The 21,705-nt window shown below is 37.8% G+C and overlaps 1 protein-coding gene across 2 annotated transcripts in view; it reads right to left on the bottom strand.

Annotated features, from left to right (window-relative positions):
• Positions 1 to 1,172: 1,172 nt before the first annotated feature.
• EXOC2 (exocyst complex component 2) overlaps positions 1,173 to 21,705 on the bottom strand; it is a 128,015-nt gene continuing 107,482 nt past the window's right edge. For both annotated transcript variants that reach the window (XM_014941079.1, XM_014941078.1), the window contains exons 24-28: positions 11,157 to 11,212; positions 7,912 to 8,034; positions 5,457 to 5,518; positions 3,488 to 3,547; positions 1,173 to 1,289 (exon numbers count right to left, since the gene is read on the bottom strand). In XM_014941079.1, coding sequence (XP_014796565.1) covers positions 1,196 to 1,289; positions 3,488 to 3,547; positions 5,457 to 5,518; positions 7,912 to 8,034; positions 11,157 to 11,212 — 395 coding nt within the window. In that variant the 3' untranslated portion in view covers positions 1,173 to 1,195. The remainder of the gene's footprint in view (positions 1,290 to 3,487; positions 3,548 to 5,456; positions 5,519 to 7,911; positions 8,035 to 11,156; positions 11,213 to 21,705) is intronic.

The following is a 21,705-nucleotide window of genomic DNA, read 5'->3' as shown; positions in this document are numbered from 1 at the left end:
CCACCCCATCCCCTCCACCCCCCCGGCAAAAAAGACCACTTTCTTTCTGTTAGTTACTCACTGTTATAGCTTTCTGCATCTTGCATCAAGTCCCAAAATGAAAGCCAGTGTCAAACCTTCCCTGTTGGGAAGATGGTTGCTGACTTTTGTGTAACTACATCTTAATGGCCACAAAACTGTTCTTTCCTTCTTAATCTCTATTCCCCTCCACCCAAATTCAATAACTAATGGTGAAAAGAAAACAGTGGCAGTAGGTCCTGTAAGAGCAAGAAAAGACAAGAGGAGTAAGAAGGAAGCAGCAAAAGCAGTGACATATTGTGCTGCTCCTTACTTCTGGCTATGCGAGGTGATTAACTATTCTACACCAAAGGATATTTTACTTGAGCATTTTTTAAAATAATTTACACTACTCTTATAAAGTGGGAGTGCTTTTCTGGTAATTGCCAATGAAAGAAGAGCTTATTTCAAATGTGAAGGTTATCACCAATATTCCAATAGAAGGGAGAAACAAGACAGGCAGGAACACATTTAACTAAAGAAGAAGCAAGAAAAAAAAAGCCTCCCAAGAAATCAGGCTACGACCACTAAAATTGTAGATGATAACAGAAAAAGAGTGATAATTTTTAAATGCAAGAGAAGCAGTGTCCTTCTCCATATTATATCTGAACACTTACTACTTAAGTGTATGGAGTAATGCTTATTACATATCTCTCACCAGTTTATAGAATTTGAGTCTTCCAGTCACATACATCAGTATCACTCTACATCTAGAAAGTAACACTGATCAACATGAGTAATACCCAAATATAAGGTGATGTTTGCTAAAAATACATTTTGCTGTATTTTTAACAAATGAAACTGAGATTTTAGCATACCATTGAATATTTCTTCATGAAGATAGAGCCAAGAAGAGCGTATGTAAACAAAAGTGGCTTAATCCCCTCCACAGAATGAAATACAGTAGACAGAAAACCATTTATCAAGGTATTTATGACCAGAAGTCTCACTCAGTGGGATACTCCACACCATTACTCAGAGTTGTATTTCACAATTTCTTTTTAAATTATGTATTAATTCTTTTTAAAGTTAAATTCCTTTTGTTTTCTTCAATCTTCCAAGAAACCAAAGAAGAACAGAAACAATGGGTGAAGTTTAAGCAGATTTGCCTTTTGAGTTGCCTGCATTGTGGTGTTGTCTATGTTTTCATCATTGCTGAAGAAGAAGCTTGGAAACAGGTCAGTTGTAAGTGCATGCTGCTTTTAAATTTGTTTAGTAACTCTTCTAGTAACCTGTAAAAGGAAAATACTTACAACATTAGCAGATTCTGAAAAGGAAACAATTACCAAAAGTTTTGGCTATCCTGCCTGTGAATTCAAGTACGTCGTCTGATTAAATAAGGGCCTAAAATGGAATGTACTCAAATCTCGGAATATTATGGGCATTTAAAAGCATACCAATGTGTCAGGATGATCTGTGGTCAGAGAAGGACTTAGCCACAGAGATTTTATCAAGGTGATAAAATAGGCCTTTATACTGCTTTCCTTCCAGATAAAGATCATCTTCTTGAGAGAAATGTATTTGCAAAACACAATGGCAAAATAACTGGCGGAGAATGTCATAAGCCAAATTTGTAAGGAAAACCCAGAAATTGCCAGCCCATGTCCCATAAACCCAGTATCCCTTATCAAGGCTACGGCTTTTTGTCTACAGCTGAATTGCGAATTTCAGTTCTCAAATTTGTCTTTGGAAGGTATTTTGTTGATTTCTCTGAAGATTCATGGCTGAAAGAACAGAGACAGTATGACCGTTCTAGGAGAAACATTAATTCACTGGCAACCATGTGATTTTGTCCTTCATAGATAACGCAGTATGTGTGAGTTCATTTTGGAGCATAACAATGGTTCGTTCACATTTATATAGCTGCCAAGAAGGCACTTGGTGCAGTGGATAATATTTATTCTAATCCACAAACTACAGCTGTAGGACCAAGGGTGTTGATGGCTCTGTTGCAGAAGACAATTATTGTAACAGTGGAGATGCATTATTAAGTTTTACAGTCTTTCCTGCATGTTTTATTTTCCCTGTGTTCTAGGGAAGGATGTGTTCTCTGAACTTTTTACTCTGTTTCAAAACCAAGCTAGATAGGGCAGACATGTAACAACTCAACTTTTTGGCAAGCTGTGATTATTGAACAGCCATTAACAGAAGAAATTATACTGTATGTTACAGAACCCAAACCAACCCAAGAACAACAACCTGAACCACAAAATCAGTATCTGCTTCCTCAGCAGGTCCCCTGGAAGATGAATATAGCCACATTTATCATTTAGTATCATAGTAATAACCAAACAGAAGTGAACAGCTCTAAATTAGTGTACTAATGTGTGCTACTTTACATAAATACATGTAGCTTACAATGAGCTGTCTGTAATAATGACAACTATAGTGTAACGACCTGGGAAACAGAACAAGTTTCGTACTGTCTAGGGCTCAGAACTCTGAGGCAGATGTAAAAATGATGCAGCTCTTGATTCTCATCTGGCCCATGAAGCTCAAATGCTTATGATGAAGTGAAAAAAAAAAAAGTAATCTACAGGTGTTTTGGAAAGTCTGAGTTGAAAGAACTCTCCTTACTCAAAACTGATTCCTATCTTTAAGGAGGTATCTTGAGACTTGTTGTGGCTAGTGAGGAGTGGGTTTGAATAAATAGACAGAGGACATCTGGAAGAAGGCACAGTCCACAGACTATGGGCTGCACAAACAGTCTCATATGTCTACAAAATATTCTAAATTGTGACTGTTGAGGCCGAACTGATTTGATGCAGTTCAATTCCTGAAAGTACCGTAATACCAAAACACCTATACTTTTACTAATATACTCATGACAGATCCATCCTAATTTCACCAAACTGCTCTTTATTAAGCTATGCTTGTAAAACAGACTACCAAAACCAGGTTGGATGCAGCAAAACAGCTTGGTCATCAAAGGTAGGGAAGGAAGAACCCAAAACTCCTCCTCCTCCTGATGCTAAGAAAGAGCCATAGACCCTTCTTATTTGTTTTTAAAAAGAAACAGGCCAGTTTTGAGGGCTCCCCATTTATCAGCTGGCAAAAGCTTGAACTTCTGCTCCTTGGCCATTTTCTCATTGCTGCTAAATTCAATGAGACAAGACAATGGACCCAACCGAAACTTTAAGATTAACATAGAAGACTAAAATAAATGACAAAATAAATACAAAGCTATACTGAACTGATCAGGCTAGGATGGGCAGGACAGATATGCCACAAAGCCACCACCTTTTCTATGTAATTCAATAAGCCAAGGACTTAGCTTACTCCTAACTCTGTCCAAAGAGGCTTCTGCTCTGTAATTCAGAAGGGTCAAATACAGTGGATGTTAACCCTCTAACAACAAAGTTCTGATACAAGAGTAAAAAGCAATGGCTCCAGAGACCAAAAAGGAGACAAGAAGGTGCATTATACTCACTTTTTGTCAGTTCCACTTGAAAGTTGGGGCAAGGCTTCTAAAGCTTGCTTAAAGCTTGAGCTGCAAGGAAAACAAAAATACTCATATTCCACTGGTGCAAGTCTCAGCATTCACAGTTTCTCTCTATAAATTCCATGGAGATATGGTATATTTTACCCATTCCTACTTCAATATATTATTTGCACATTCATGTGCAAATTGAACATAAAGCAGTCATGGGTTCAAGCAGGTCTCTTGAGACTCCTAATGTGATGTATACCAGCTACCAACAGGAAATGTTAAATCAGCAGCTGATTTTACAAGACTGTGCTTGACATCCTGGACTCTTCAAGAATTAGATGCCAGCCTGCCTTCTGCCTCAAACTAGGTGACCATTAGAGTATGACACACAGACAAAACCATTTATTTTGGCTTTTTGTGCTCAATAGGCAGGTCGCTGCATTCTCCCCTACAGAAGGGGGCCTATAGAGAGAATGACAGCAGGTTCCCATTGAGGTAATGTAGATTAATAGAGTAATTCAGGTTGGAAGGGACCTCTGAAGGTCTTCAGGTCTAACCCCCTTCTGTAAGTAGGGCCAACTTTGAGGATAGAGGAGGTTTCTTGGGGCATTATCCACTGAAGTTTGAGTAACTCCAAAGATGAGGTTTCCACCCCACTCTGGACAACAGATGGGGAATAGAAGTTCAGGGAACGATGCAGGACCTGTGCAGATATGTATAATCCTGTTAAGATTCTGACTTGTGGCAACTATTACTAGTGACAAGTTCAGGAATAAAAAGGCAGCTGTGAAGCTCCAGCTTCCAAGGTTCGCTGTGCTTTGCCTCAATGCTAATCAGCATTGAGATAATGCCACTTCCACGTTACCCAGTTTGAGCCAGTGCCAAGTTGTTTTCATTTGGGGGTCTTCACCACTATTAGACACTCAGAATAGGGAAGCAAGCCCTTTGAAACAGAATGCAGTGACATTGTAGGACACTATCTGTGACACTATGAAGACACATTAAACTCTCAAGCCCTGCAGTCTCTCCTACAAAATGTTGATCAGGTAAGACGACCAAATTACCATCTGGGGGAACATGTAATGGCAATCCTAATGGAATGGTAGGTAATTAAAGTAATGAATGAACCTACCCATACCTAATCCCCAACATAATCAACTAGAAGTTTCAATCAATCACTTTTAATCAAAACTGCTGACAGCTATCATAGTTTGTTTCTACATGCCTTGACTACATCAGCCACTGATGCTGCTAATGCTTTTCTTTCTCCCTTTATATTAATGTGTGAGTCTGTTCCATATTATTTATTTTCGGTCGTGCAACTCACTGAGAAATGATAAATTGCTGAAAGCCTTTTGAAGGCTTTAATTCTAAGAGACAGCGTGAAGCTGAATTTGCTTTCTCTGATTAGGTGTGTGGAAAAGAAGTAGGGTATTGTACAAGTTTGTGGAGAGCCCAAATTTTCCATAACCCTATAAGGGAGTCCTGCCAGTGGCCGGTTCTGTAGCCTCTCTGAAGTGCCCGGTAGGTACTTTGCTGTGCACTTCATGAGACTGCTGTGAAAAACTGATTCCTATCTTTAATAAAGCACAAGAGCTAAGTAAGGCAAGGAGGTATCTTCAGACTTGTGGCTAGAGACTTAGTGACATCTGCTTTTGTCTTGTTTTAGCATCACTTTCCTCAGCAGCTGAACTGCTGTTAAGAAGTTCTACTTTTTTTTTTTTTTTTGAGTGGCAAATACTACTTTGTGTCTAAAAGTTCAAGTAAAAACAAGAAAAAGTAATTATTTTCTTTCAACTGATAAAGCTTTGCTAGTAATCCTAGTAAACTGTTTTTTGTATATTTACCCAGTATATCACATATTCTATTTGAAGAAAAATTTCTTAATCCTAAATTTACATTACGTACTTCTGCAAATTTACCAAGGACTCCATGACATTGAAAAAACAAACATTAAAGCATGTCTTACTTGCTTTCAGGTGTTAGGTATATGGCCACGGTATCTCTCAACGCACAGATTTCAAGTCTTGCCTACAGACAGAAATACAAATATTGAAACAATGACACAATGTCCTTTCATCAAGTGAATACCAGTATCCCAAAGCTTCATCTTTTTCAGAGGCAAATACTGTCGCAGGCTGCAGCTGAAAGCAGCCTTGGCTTTTAACAGTTTGTTTCCTGTATTTTTTGTTGCCACGCTGCTAAGTCAAGAGACTGCTAAAAGGAACATTTTCATACTTTTGACTCAATTCAAACTGTTTGTACAGTCACTATGTAGCAGTCTAAAAAACATTGGTTTGCTTCTCAGTAACAAATCCTCAATTCTGTTCCATCTTTTCTGTACTGCAATAGAAAAGCAGAAGGATGCAACCTTAATTTGTCTGTCTTTTTTTTTTTTAATTTTTTTTTAAAAATTTTTAAAAATTAAATACAATGAGCTTTACTTCTCACAGCACAGCTTGGCCAGGGAGGAAGGAAACACAAGAGTACAAAAATCTGTCAATAGACATTTTATTCTTGGTTTTCCTGTTGAATTAATTTTTTTCCATCAGATGAGGAAGCCAAGTGGTCGTGCTCTGCTTCTTCTCTGTCATGTGGTGGGCACACAAGCTTGGGGATTTTACTCCTGCAGTGTACTGTGTGTCTAGATATTTATTTTCACCAAGGCAAACTGTGGTGGAGAATGACCTCAGGATTAAACAAATTTCACAGATCATTCTTTAGTCTCTGAAAAGCAATTATCATCATCCCAGGTTTTACATGAAATAGAAACATTCTGCATATGATCAATGCTTTAAGTAATTTCATTTAAAATGTAAAGTGAACTTCATCCAAATTGATATTCATCACAAAGATAAAGTTTGATCTAGTCAGCCACTACAGAAACTTAACTACATTTAGACCCAACTAGTATGACATTAATTTTCCAAACCAAAACTTTTTATAATGCAACATAGGCATCAAATTGAAGTTCTAATGAAAGGCTTTGGCTTTTCACTCTTCCCCTCATCTCTTCCCTAGGTAGGAAGCCAGCTGAGATTTAAGCTTTTTTAGTTGCCGAACTTTCTGGCACAAAATATAACCTAGCCATCACCAAATTTTATACATGTAATAAAGTATTTTCTCATGACAGAATGTCTCACCTCTTTTTGCATGGTGCTCCAAGATGAACAGCCTTGAACTTTTTGAAGTCCTACACATAAGATTCTGGAGTCTTTCCTACATTTTAGCAGGTAGCAGTACCACGGGGAAATACCCCATTCTCAAGTACCGCAGCCTAAATAAACACGGTGGAAGGGCAAGCCCTGCAAAACTGGGTGATGGGATGTGGGAATACAGATTCAGGCTTCTCTTTGGGAATGGGTATTTTTTGATCAGTCTGACCAGACTCAGAACTCTCTGAGTTCTTTTTGATGGGTATTTTTTGATCAGTCTGACCAGAACTGCAGACTCTCACACACTGCTGCAGTTCTGCCAGACAGGGTTTTCTATGCTCAGAGGAACAGAAAATGATCATGAGTGACAAATTTACAGTAGGGAGAGAAAATACTTTCAATTACAGATTTAGGCAGGAAGTTTATACAGTGGGTTGTCTAGTCAAACAAAACTGATATAGGGTAGCTTTCGTTGCTATTCACTGATTTGGTTTTAAATAGGCAGTTAATCTTTTGTGGCTGCAATCTTCCTACATTAATTCTCTGTCCACACAACTACTACCAGCAACTGGAAAATAAGGCTTGCAACTGGATAATTATTTTCCCATCATAATGCAAGAATGCTGTCACGTACAATGAAAACTGGAAGTTTGCTCTTCTTGCCTGTTACAGCCGTAGCAATCATTGACTCAAAGGGATTTTTTTTTAAACTATTTTTTCTTAGAGTCCTTTAAAACTTATCAAATAGCCAGTACAACTACCAATCCAGCCACAAATGAAGAAGGCAGTGTAAGGGTATCTGTTCTACCTATGCTACAATGAAGTGCTGATGTAGAAATAGTAAAACAGACAAATGACTAGTTTTGCAAAGACTTGCAATATCCTACTGCATGACATCTTCAAGATTTTTTTTAAATCTCAAAATATCAAAAAATTGTTTTTTCTTTTAAAGTATTTTTTTATGACAGGCTAAAGACACTATTTAACAATATTTTAAACAGATACCGTTATGATGCTTTTTACCTCACAGGGTATAGGTAAACTTTCATGCACTCAGACACAAAGACAACACTAAAATATAATCAAACCCAAGAACCAGTATCCCAATGGGTATTAACCCAGAAATCTGAAATAGGTTGTATACTCATTCTTTTTTATTTCCTTGCTTTCACTGCTACAATAAATCCGACAAACACACTGATAATACCTCTTTCTCTGTTATTCTGTTTTCTAGGTTCAGATGTTTGACAGTACACAGTATTCAGGTACCTGTAAAGCTCCATTTTTGCTGAAGGATGAAACACACTGCATCAGTCGACTCAGCTCTTCAGAGACTGCCTCTACAACCCTTGACATTACCCGAGGAACTAAATCTTTGGAAATGGTAAACACCTGCGAAAAAATAACAAACACAATAGCTATATTAACAGAAATATTTTCTGCAGTAACATTTCAGGAAAAAGCATTAAATGCTTTGATTGAGAGGATGGCTTTTATCAATTGACATAAAAATTTCAAAAGCAACTGGAGTACGAAGGATTTCTTTTGATGCTTGCCCTGTGCTTTGACCAATTGCCTCTGTTAATAGCAATGTTAGCTATGCCGTAATGACAACTTTCTTGCAACACCTAAAAGTAGCAAGACTTCAAAACACATGCTCGCTGCTGATGGATGCAACTAGTCACGTCATGAACACAGACTGCTGTTTTGTAGATAGCATCTTTAATTCACGGTTATTTGACTGACTGACCCAAACACACTTTTTACTCATGTATTTTGCTGTTTCTTCTAGAATCCTTTACATTTGATCACTGTCAAACTGCTAGCGTCTTTATTCTCTGTTGCAGAAACAAGCCTTTGAAAAGGGTTAAGAGTATGGCAGTGTAACGGATTTTCATTTAGATTCTTTCATCACTGCCATTTTTTAGTTCACCGGCAAAAACATTATACCTTACTGGTTTTACCATGCATCAAGACAGTCTTTTTAACTGCTTATTTGTATAGCTTTTTAAATGGATCCTCCATTTGAGGTTCAGAATAGCAACTGCAACACAACAGCAACGCAAAATTGAACATTAGATCTATACCTGAAGGAAACCATAAAGAAACCAATCTTCTTTAACGGGAACTTTAAGGAAGCGAGAAATTGTTGGCGAATTAAAAAAGAAAAAAAAAAATAGTAGTATGATTTTTCTACACAGAATTGGAGAAAAACACAGGCCAATAGGTTGGGATATAGGAGGAAGTGAGACTATAGGTTAGACCAAACTTCTGTCAAGACTTAAAGGTGATGATAAAGCTGCACTAAAACTGCACAGGTTTGAGGGAGAAGATGACACAAGGAACTGAAGACGATGTGAGTGGTGCAAGAAGGAAAATGAACTGCATAGACTTTTTAAACAATTACTCCCCTGATTTCTGCTTTAAAATGATCTAAAAAATTAAGTAGTGGAATGATTTCTTTGCTAGGATATCTTTGCTTTATGTGAAGTTTAGATCTCATGTCTGACAAGGAAATGTAGTAACCGACAGAAGATACTCATATGTGTGTAACAGTAAATTGTGTGTGTGTTTCTGTAATAAATACATGATTCCTACACAGTTTTCAGTGATTTAAGGAATGAATTATGTATCAGGGATCCAACAAAACTGACTGTTCCAGAAGGCAGGTCTGCACCATACGCTAAGTATATTGATCACATATTTCAGCCATCAGCTGCTACCAATGCTAATTCAAACATGCAACCTGCTATAACCTACAAAAACAAAGTAAGTTACATGCTTAGTTACATGATAAGAAAAAAAACCCAAAAAACCACCAACAGAAAAAAAAAAAAGCAGTAATGATTTGGGAATGGATCATCTTATTCAGCAGCAAATATTGCTGAGCAATTCATAACAAACATACCAGGAACATACCCAAAAATCTTCTACTGAGAAGAGAGTATTTGTGCCCACAACGAGCACTCTTGAAGTTACTATACAGAATCCAGGAAAAAAATTCTCAGCAACGGTGAATCATCACAAATTTGCAATAAGAAGTCCTTATTTTGATTTCAGTTAAATTTTAATTCAAAGGTAGAGAAACAATTTTCTTTCCGCTTCAGTCCATGCTCGCTGTTCAGCTGATGGTTAATTTTTGCTGTTTCAAACTACAGAAACTTGCAGCCTTGCTAACTAAACTTAAATCTGACCCAGCTCACAGAATTTCCACCAGAAAACAGTGAAAATGGAGGTTTCATCTTGACACACATTTTCATATTTCTGTAATATTTCACGTCTAGAAATCTATGAGGCAACACTATTTGGGCCAAAATCAGTATCGGTCTCAATGAAGTCAGCAAGGAAGTGCACCTTTCTGCTGCAGCAATTTAACGACTGTGCCTGTTTACAGGATTAGCGCACAAATGCTTGACTTTTTTAAAGCAAAACCTCTCATTTTCATTTTTATTAAATTCCACTACACTGAAAAACAACATTAAAAATTAATGTCATGGTAGTATATATTTTTGGTGTTGCTTATCTCCCCCTTTGGAAGCATTTGCTAAAATTAGCAATGCTTCTGTGAAAATGGCTATAAGTAAATACTGAAAATGAATCAAAAATATTGCAAGCGATATTTAAAGTTTCTGAAAAATATTTTCATTTATGTGAATCCTTGTAATTTAAGAAAGAATAAAAGAAACAAACCCTCAAATGAATCTCATAAGATTTTAAGTAGGTGGAAAAAGCAGAGCAGGTATACTTGTGGTATTTTGAAAGGTTTTACTGATATTACTACCAATGCTTGTACCAAGAGCACTAGTAATCTGGTAACACTCTTGATGATCAGAAGGAAGGAGTATGTAGAACCGAGGCTGTAATTTAAAGAACTACAGAAAATTCCTGCATATCACCACAAAAGGCCAAATAACTGCAGGACTGCGAGCATATTATTTTAATGATAATATTTCAATTTTAATATGCACTCCCTATCATAAGCTATTACTAAGCTAAGTATTTCAGAACACAGTTTGTGCTGTACAGAGTCTATAAAACTTTCTGGTTTTAGGTTTTCACTTTTTTTCCTATGTACACGAGTGACATATATTGCCTTTTCACTCCGAGTGGCATATATTGAACATTTCTTCTAAAGCAAAGCACAAGCTCATTTTCATATGTTGTGGAAAATAAAGTTAATCAGAGAAAGTGAGCATCATATCTACCTATATTTCTCTCCCTGTATATATTTGATCTGCATGAAAAGGGAAGAATTGAGCTTTAGAGTTTGGCTTTCCTCTTCATCAGACAGCGGAAACAAAAAGGTGTAATGGAGTGTTACTGAGGATAAACAGGAACTGTTCATCTCCTCCTGCCCTTAAAAAAGTTAGCAGTTGCATACTTGGTTGTCTAAACCTAACTCAAAGCACCTAAATCTATAATGAAGGGGTGATGAAAGCCAGGATTTAACACGCAAAGTACACTGAAATGATTCATATAAATATAAGCATGAAACAATCTGAAGGTTTGCTCACCTCTGCATGCACAGCAATGATATTCACTAATGCTTCTTTCAAATAGTTTCTGACACCTGAAACAAAACAAACAGGATAATTAATTACTTTCATTCTGTTGTCTCAACAAAACCATAATATTCTACTGTTTAATACTGTACTTTTTCTTTTCATTCTTTCACTAGCACTTTTGCAATCAGAGGCAGAAAGAGAAAGTTCCATAGCCACACCACTAGCCTATTTCCTTTTTCAAATCAAATGGAGAAAGGCACATTTCCTTACAGCAAAAGGTTAAAAAAGCCAGCAGGTTCCTGTTTCAGTATTCTTTTTCTCTGGCAACCCAATTTAATAAAAACTTAGCATTATTAAAAAATAAATTCTGAACGTCTTGCTAGAATACACATACCATGGCAGAGCACATTCACTGCAGCTCAGTAAGTATTAAAGAAACAAAGACGAGGATTTTTGTTTGTACAACGGTCTTCAAGAAGATCGTACTACTTTATCAGCTTCTCTGACTGTAAACTAGTAGCACAGATAGAAACAGTAAGGACTCTTGTTTCTCTGAAAGCAGTTCAGAACATATTACTCATGGGAGTTTATAGGAGATGTCATGTCTTAGTAGACATTTCCTCTTGGGGAGGGTGGAGAATTCAAATAAGCATTTTATTTACCAAGCATATGAAATACTTATCAATTTATACTATAAAGGAAATTCTAAATCAAAGGACATCCAGAAGGAACTGCAATGATCCCATCACTCCCTTTGGTATATTCAATCAACAGTAAGAGATCAGAATCATGGACAAAGACTGGTGAGACCACACAGCTCAGAGATCATAGCGTGATTAAGGCTGCTGTTATAAAAATTACGAAGTGAACCTTTAATCAGTTCATCTTGCTTGCTCCACCTTTCCTCAGATAACACTGATGCATCAAATTAATCCTGCTATGAAAAATTGCTTTAAAAGGAGTTACCGAAGATCACCAAAATGAGTTACTCTATGGGAGAACAGCAGTAGTGCCTCACAACTGTCATTTCAGTCGTGCTCATTTTTTTAACCACTGGTCCCACAACTCACCTCAAGATCTAAAACAGAGACACTCGTTCTGTCTAACTTAGTTACAGACAAACATTTTGTAAGAGTAGGACAAAAGGACCCCCTTGCATGAGGTAGGAACACTTTCATCGCCTGTGTCAACACTGTGCAACGCAACGCAGCCCGGAGTTTAGACTCATGGGTGCATCCTGGAGGGCATCACGGGTCTCCTGTTAGAAGTGAAGGTGCTTGGGGGAAAAGAGGAGGGAGACACACCAAACAGCAACTCTTGTTCCAATGTGCAACCAGGATGTAGCTGAACTCTGCACCCAGGCCCGTGTACCAGGACAGTCTCTGTTTCAAAAGTTCGCAGCAAAGAGGCAAGCGTCAAAGACTTTACTGCTCTCACCAAAACCAGTTTGGTTTCTGAACATACAAAACAATCAAGACCTTTTTAGAAGGAATGTTCTGTTTTCACTCTGCAAGAGATGCAAATAACTGCACAAGGTAAAGAAAAATACAAGTCTTTCCCCACACATTCCAAAACACCTCTAATGCTTTTTCTCGCTATCTTTATTCTTTACCTTGAAAAATCTGTCACTCTTTCCATTTAAACTAAACCAACAACATCATAGTACATTAGGTTGCAAGTTTATAATTTCTTGTTATGTTAGTGATTTTTTTGCAACAAGAAAGGAAGAGAGGGAGGAATAAAACAATACCAGAAATTTTATGAAACTTTTTTTTCCCTTCTCCCCTGTAACCTGCAAAACAAAGTAAGAATGCTACACACCAGTACTTGAACCACACCAAAAGATCACAGGTATATGTGGAAATGCAACACCCCCTTCCTTTTTCCTCTTCTACTGTTTTCCTTCTGCTTCACTCTGCCCCAGTTTAAATCTTCTGCAGGCTTCATATCACAGAGGACAAATTTGTATCACGTCCCACAAGCAAATACTACTTGACCAAGCACCGAACAGCGGTATGCAAATCTCAGCAAGAGGTACAGGGTGAATTTAGGAGTTGGTTTGCACTTAACCTCAGGGTGCAAAGTGATGCTTTTGGTCTGCAAACCTATGCGGTATTCAGCTTTTGGCTGCCTACCGGCCTCATCTTGTGACAGCAGGATCTTTCATGTGGAAATGGTGTGCTTTTACTTTTGCACAAACGCCGCGCAAGGTTAAGACTTTGACAGTCTCCCTTCTCTGTGGATACCTGAGCACTGCCAGAGCATCTTCATTAGTCAATCAAAATTTCAGTCATGAACTAAGCAGCATTTCTTTGACCTGACTGATTGCTCTCTAATGAAGCATCCCAAACCCTGGTACAGCTGGGGAGCCGTAATGAAAGGACAGAGAAGGGGCTGCTACCTCAAACAGAGAGGGCAGGTGTGCGTCCTGCAGAGAGGAGGCCAGCTGGCTGAGCTGGGAAGAAGTGTTGTCAAGGAGAGGAGGGAAAAGCTGGAATGTATTGAGACCAAAGTGGGTGGGTTGTGTAAGAGGGTGATGCGGTTCCAAGGAAGAATCCTCATTTCTCACCCATCCCACCTAAGCTCCTGAGGTAGCATGCCTCTTCTCGTGCATTCACGCAACTTGGCTCGGGAGAGGAGCTGCTAATTCTGTCTGCTCGCAGCACCCAAATTAAACAACATTTGACTGTGCTAGTAAAAGTTGCCTATCAACCATGTCTGTGGAGACCTTACATGATGTATTTCTTAAAGAGTCAGTCACTGAGTTACCGTAACTAGGTACCATTAAGTTCTACAAGCACAAAGTACTAATGTCAGCAACTTTAGCAGCAGGTGATAAATACCATTGGTGGTGCACAGCTAAGATATAAAATAGTCATTTATGTCTTCTAACTGAAGAATTCAGAATGAATTGACAAACGGAATCAAGATGGAACCTATGGTAAAAATGAAGTGACAATAGTTTAGTATTCCATACTGGTAGCCCATCCCAGCTGTACAGTAACATTGATAGCGTTAACCTCGGCAGACACATTTTACCTTGCATCCTTGTACCATGTACAAGGACAATTGGGTGAACTAAGATCTTAAAGGAGATTATTTCTTGCCATCCCAGTAGCACTAATTAGGTGCCCCTGACCTTTCACAGCAGTTCCAGTCCTGCAATGACTGCAGGATCAGGGGGCCCAGCACAAGCTCAGGTATTTCCTCAGTTTCTTAGACAGGTTTTGCAATTTAAGAGCAGATAATTCAGCACAAACTGGGTAAAGCTATACAGTTTAGAGACAGATTGTGTATATGAAACTGTAGCTACCTTAATTGCAGCATCTAATACTCTAAAAGACCTTGTCTTGGTAAGCTAAAGAAACCAAAGACGAAAAGAAGATGCAATTGCACTCAAAAAATGCCAGTAAGTGGAACCAGACAGGGAGAGAAGGGAGAGCTACCTAAGCTGAAGAGCAATATTGGCCCAAGAAAGAACGGTATAAATGAATTGACCATCAGTAAACTTAGGCTGGTAACCATGCAACAGGTTTGCTCTGACTATGCTATTAAGTATGCAGTGTTGTGACAACCACTGCCATCAGGGAGTCAATTTCCTATCATGAGTGGAGCATAAGTAAAAAGAGTATTTCCCCACAGCCCTTCTTTTTGTCTTACTTGTGAAGGATTTTCATTTTTGCCTGTGAAGACAAAGCCAAACATATCTGAATGTCAGGACCTGCAGGCATAGTTAATAACAGTACTATATTTTGAAAAATTACAATTAAAAAATATCCAATTTCTGATTTATATCACTGCACTGTTTGTGGCAGGCTTTGTTGAAGCAAAGTATTACTTTTCTGGAGTATGATTCACTGGAAATACAAGCGGTGGCATCCAACTGTGAATTTGTTGTGAAATTCATTTCAAAATGAAAAAATTCTGTCTAGAATAGAATTTTTGTGCGGCTTTCTCTACGACTGTTCAGCAGCCCACGCAATTACAGTTTTTGGGACACCATGCTGCCAGTCCTATTATACAGCACTGAAAGCTAATGCACCATATAACTGTAGGTTGCAACTATTAGGCTAATCAAGTGAAACATAACATTCTTAAGTCGAAAATACCTCTTATTTAGCATATTGAAGCACAAATACAATGCCTTTCCATAGCTTCTGACAGAAATGTGTTAAAGAAAGTCTCAACAAGCCCTTGCGATTTCTCTCAGGAAAATGTTATTATTCTGTTACAGCATAAATGCATTCCACTCCCACTCCATTCTTAATACCAAAGACTCTGACTTGCTGGAATTCTATCTGCAACTAACAAAGCCCCACTACTGCTCTAAAGAAAAATGGATGTGAAGACTTCAGACATAAAAAATGAAGGACAGTTTCAGCCATCAGCTATCACAATGGCTGACAGAAACATTAAAATAGCACCTTCCAATTTTGGGTCCTCCACCGTACTTTTTACTGTTGAAACATTTAACAAGATCATCCATTAAATTTAATCTCCAGTTTACATCAGCTATTATTTTTTTTATTTTTTTTATTTTTTTTTACAAATTAAGTCTGTCAGTCTATATTTACAAGCAATTTTAACAATAATGTAAAGCTGTAGCAAGGATGAGTGTGTGAACTATGGGAAAAGCAGAAGGGAAAAAGACCTGTGGTTCTGAGGAGTAACAGAAACTAAACTTCTAGCTTGCCAATGCAGGAGTCATTCCGCAGATCTTTAGATGGTGTAGTGCTACCATTTGTCCCACATGTAGTTCTCAGAGCTATCTTTCCGCCAAGTACTTAGATGACAACATTCTACTATGAAACCTCCAAAGTGACTGAATAAGCATGCAAGAGCTGGAACTGCAATACCATATGCGTAATTTTAAGACACAAAGAAGCTACAAAAACTTGCATGCACAAATAGAGCCAAAGTTGCACACACAGTAAAACTGAACTCATCAGGATGCTTTTTCTGTGCCAGAAGCCAACACAAGTCTTCAAAGGTTCCCTGTCCTTCTAGAGTAACTTGATAGAGAGAGAGAGGATATGAGCGTCAAATATTTTTACGTCTTTTGCACACTCAAGAGTTCAAAGAATGAACTGAAGGTCAGGTAGGACAACTGAAACGCACAGGAAATTTTAACCCAGGCAGCTTGGGTTCAACATACTTTAACTCTTGTGAGACTGGAACCTCACTTGAGATGGACAGCTGGGAAGATAACCCTGCTGTTGCTTCTCACTGAACAAGCCTTTCAGCTTGCCTGTTGTGTGAAGAGGAGAGGAGGATAAAAGCACATAACTGTTTAGAAAAAGCAGGTGGTGGCAGCAGGTACCTCTGCTCGTTGGCAATAAACCACACCAGACATGAGGATGTGAGGCTATGAAGGGTCAAAAGAAAATAAGGTCTGAGGCAAATTCATCATCAAATAAAAGTCAGGCAGGAATATTAAAAGCTGTTGTTCTTCTGTGGAGTCAGAACAGCCATCTGCAGGAAGTTCTACAGTTTGACAGCTGTCACTCAATTCTAGCTTTTTTTTTTCTGAAAAGCAAAGAAAGAGAAGGATCCACCAAAGAGGAATGAGTGGGTTTTTGTACATTGACCAAGCTACCAGTCCTGTTTCAAGACTGAGTTGACTGGCTTATTAGAAACCTAAGCTCTGAGGGACTGAAGCAGAAATGAGTCTTGGGTAGGCACAGAGCCACCAATTTAGGAAACAACAGAGAGCATTCTGGCCTCTGTAGGAGGTCAGTACTTGCATGGGCAAGCAACTGCTGCTGGTGGTAGCAATGTTTCTTAGCGCCTCTGAAAAGAGAGCACTAAATTAGTTGGCCTTGAGGCTTGAACATGACTTGGTAGAGCTGGGAAAACTGATGCCTGGGAGTCTGAAATTTCAAATTTTTAAGCCCATCCAATTGTATGCAATATTTTTACAATTTATTGTTCTGTGTGGCGAGTTATGCTTGTAACAGTCAATCAATTTGAAAACTTTTTTTTCCCTGATTGCTTTTTAATAAAAACTTTCCTCAAAAATAACAACAAACAGAATTTGGTGACTTAAAGAGATTAATATTTTCCATACCTAGCTGCACAGCACTGATACTTGACTGTTCCAGGACGTTTCAATTGCTTAAGCTGATAGAGAATTTTGGAATGACCCCCCCATAAAGGAGGACAAATGGAAAAAAATTATGATTTCATCTGTTCTAAGGAAGGTACCTGCTTTTTAAATTACTCGATATGTACTCTTTACAATTACATTACACCTGATGGCCAGATTTAACTGAATCAATATTGAACATGTTCACCTCCAAGTTTCAGATACATAGTGCCAAATTTAAAGCAAGTGACACACAAAGTGTTTTAAACTCTATGTCAGTTAAGCTCCTGCAGCTCTTAAGGTTTTTTTTTTTAATCTGCTATGTGAAACTGCTGGAAAAAAAACTGCACACATCTACTGCAAGTCGTTAATCAGTGCTGTGTAGTGCACATTAAAAAAGAAACTAATGAATGGTATCCACAAAGCCATGTAACTTCTTTAAACAGGCTGTTTTTAACTGTTAAATTTCCTCTAGGTTCTGGCTGCATCGCAGCTGAAGCAATAGCACTAGTTAACAACTGCTTTAACTACAATTATTCTAGCAAGATTTCCAGTGTGGTCAGGACACTTTTTTTTCCTCCTCGACACTCAAGTTACAAAAGCAGTACTATGGGCTAGCAGGATACCTGGTGAGATGGCAGCATATTATTTGTATTTTGGCAGCTCTTGGGAAAGCAGACTGTGCTACGCAGTACCCCAAGCGAGCACCCTCCTGCCCTGTGCAGGGATTTCAAGGTCAGATGGATGGATGCCTCCTGACAAACCAAGTTGCCCAACTGCCCGACACATACCACAGAATTTCACTTTCCAACCTAACCTAACCCATAACTTCCGACTAAAATCAAGTAATCTCTTTTTGAAAACTAAAAATACAAACAGGTAAGACAGAATGGGTGGGAGGGGGAAGAGGCACTAAAAAGTGAAACATTTCTGGAGGTTGCAGGAGGTCAGCAGAGTAGTCAGTGCTGTCTGTGTGCAGAAGTTGCTAGAAGAATTTGAAAAAAAATAATATTTCTGCAGACATACCTTGGTGCATAAATTTTAATTTAAGAGATCTACAGAATAGTTCTGGGCTCTATCAAACTACTAAGCTCTAACAACTACTTTATCGCAAGAAACAAACAGGAGGCAGCACAGACTAAAAGTGAAAATTAAAATGCACACCAAAATATTTTTATTTTTGGTACGTGGCCTTCCAAATAAATGTGACTTACAATATACCTTACATGCAAACTATTTCAGAGACTCAGCTGTAGAACTATGAAGTATGTAATAGCAAAAAATGTTTTACGTTATGTTGGTATCGTGAAGGTATTTGGAATAAATTTATTTATTGACTCTTTCAGAGCACTCAACTTGGATTTGAAAAAGACCCACAACTATATAACCAATTTTGATTTAGAATTAAGTGCCCAGGACGACACGAAAGAAGAAGTGCTACCCATGAGGATCAAGAGATGCCTGAGGCTACACAAAATGCATTTAAATTAAGGTGTTGTCACCCAAAACTATTTAGAAATCTAACATTTATAATCAGGGAAAATTTAATGTGACTGACAGTCTATTTAATTCAAATGTAGGAATTAAGAGAAATAATTAAAATTCCATTATGAATGAAAACCTTGTATGTTTCTAGAACAATAAATTGTTATTTGCCTCATTAGAAAATGTGCTAAATTATTTAATGTTTCTAGAAAATAATTTTAAAAGCTACCTACTATTTGGAGTCAATACAATGAATGCCATACCTCATTTAGAAAAGTAATGCTTTAATTTCCAAGAAGCTTATACCTTCCGAGATAGTCTCCTAACTGTGGAATAGACAGAAACCTAACCTGCCTGCAGACATGAGCCTTTAATGAACTACAGCACTGGTACATGAGTATGTCATGCTATTTTACTGAAGCGCCCCCACCCACACAGTGATATCATCTAACCTGACACCCCGCAGATGTTTTTAAAAAAGGTAAAAAAAAAAAAAAAAGGTAGAGATGTGACCTGGAATTTCCCCATGGACATAACAAAGCAGTTCACCTCTACTCTTTGCAACAGCACAAAGGTTTCTCCCTTCAAAGACAGTTGATAGGAAACCAGCTTCAAATACCGGTACTACCAGTAGCCTGTTTTCTATATTAAGGTAGCTAGACAAGCTTGTTTGTTTCTTCCCAATTACTAAAACCGTATTTGCTATTTTGCTTTACTGTTTGCCCTGGATAAAAACATTTTTAGAAAATTGTTCGTAGGATGCTATGACCAGAACACTTATATCTGTCAGCAGCTCAAACAATAGAATAACTTCACCAGGTCATAATGTTTACCACAACTTAAGCTGCTTTATTTATTACATTCCCTCCTCATTTTGACTCACAATTTTCAAACTGATTTTTTAAAAAGCTAATAATTAATAGCTGTCAAAACCCAAGTAACAAGCAGTGCAAAGAATGGCTTTCATTGAGCTATTGCTTCTGCTTTGCCTAAAGAAAGAAATACAGACACCACCTCCTAGAGAACTAAATGGACATTATCATGTTCAGTAAATTCCTTACTTCACAGTAAGATCTATGCAGTCTGATTAATAACACTACTTTTACTACCTTCAAACGTGATTATACGTATTTTTTTAAAAAAAGTGTGCACAGTACATTAACAAACACAGCCCCATACAATTACAACATTCAAAGACTTCTATAGATTCATATGATACACCTGAACCAACCGAAGTGTCATACAATTGCTCCAATATTATTAAAGCAGAAAAAACCACAGACAGTGACTCTAGAACCTCATTTGAATTTAACTAAGAATGTAAAATTTTTCTCTAGGCCACTTCCTGCTGTTGCTGGAAACATTCCCTCCTTTAAGCGGAGATGGATTTCAAGGTACTGTACTTAGTGTTGTTTTGAGACTGCATTCAGAAGAAAATGTGAACGTGTAGGCAAACTGGAAACTCTCTGGAGAGATTACCCACTTATTTAACCACATTTCCTGTTTTTTAACCCATTTGTCCTAAGTCAGTCCTTAGACTACTGACAAAAATAGATACACGTGTGCTATAAATAGCTCATTAGCAGATCTTTCTTGGTAAAACTGAAAATGTTTTGATAACTCTATTGTTCTAACTAGCTCCATACTAATTAAACTGTGAATCAGATTAATGTTTCCTTGAAATTTTTCTCTGCATAGCTCATGGTAATTATAAATATACAGTTTCTTAGGAATCAGAGAAAAAATTGTATGAACTAATAGTGACCTAAAAAATAGCTATCAATAATTGAAATTTAATGAAGAAATTACAGGTAATCTATCTGGGAAAGTGCTTTATAAAGCACAGTTCTGAAGCAAGGGAAGACAGAGCTTGAATCAGAACCTAGCTAAATATATTGAGATCTGAAGGTTAGAGTGCTACACCTTTGAATTAGTTGCCTTGCTCTTATTTTCAGCCATGATACTATGTTGATGTTAAACAGCGAATGTCACTTGAAGGACTTGACACAAGCAGCTACAAAACTACTTTGCGCAAACGTTAAACATGAAGGCTTTCAAGATTTATGTTACTTGTTGGTTTTGAACTATTTCATTCAAGCAATAGTAATTATGTCATCATGTTCAAAGAACCTGAAAGTTTCTATGTTTCAGCTGTCTTGTCAGAGCTCTAAGGACTGCCACTACTGTGTGATTGATACATTTGTAGACTGAAGCTCATGCATAGACAAGAGGAGAATGTTAAGAGAGTAATACTTGTTCTGTGCCCTTGTGCGTAGCCCAAACTAAGATATCTTTAAAAAAGAAGCTACTGAGGCGGTTCTGAATTTTCTCCTTTTCCATCAAACCTTCCAGAAAGATCTGAGGGACAGCTGAAGAGGTCTGCAATCCGAATAATGCTGCCTTCTGATCCTTACAACACCCATTAAAAACCACTGCTTCTTGGGACAGAATATAATCTGCATTAAGAAGATAAAGACCAGAAGCTGTAAAGGCCAAAGACTACAACAGGAAATGCCCAATAGTGCTTCACTTAGGAAGAAGTTTGCTAGCATCTAAGACTTAAAAGATGCACAGGCAGCTGAAGGCCAATTTGACATGTATGCATTTTATCAGGAGAGCTTTACTAAGAGATGATTTACTTTCATTTCTTCCATCAAACACAGTAACATAAAGTGTAAAGGGCCTTTTACCAACCCAGACCCTAGAGGTCATGAGTAAAGGATGCTGCATGAGAATTGAACCACAAAAACTCTCAAATTACTTGCATTATTGCAGAAAAAGCTAAATTTTAACTTGTTAATCTGGTAACAAGAAATGTAAATGGCAAACCAAAACACCCCCCCTATGCACTAATGTAAAAAACAAAAACAAAAACCTACTTAGGAGTTTGCAGCTATCAGTGCATCAATGACCCTTAGCTGAACCCAGAACTTGAGTTAGAAACTTGTCTTTTTGTAGTTGTCATTTAAGCATTAACAGCATTGTCTG

The sequence above is a fragment of the Calidris pugnax genome, unplaced genomic scaffold (genome assembly GCF_001431845.1).
Source record: "Calidris pugnax isolate Ruff unplaced genomic scaffold, ASM143184v1 scaffold8, whole genome shotgun sequence".
NCBI classification, from domain to species: Eukaryota; Metazoa; Chordata; class Aves; order Charadriiformes; family Scolopacidae; genus Calidris; species Calidris pugnax.
This window is presented reverse-complemented; position numbering and strand designations above follow the sequence as displayed.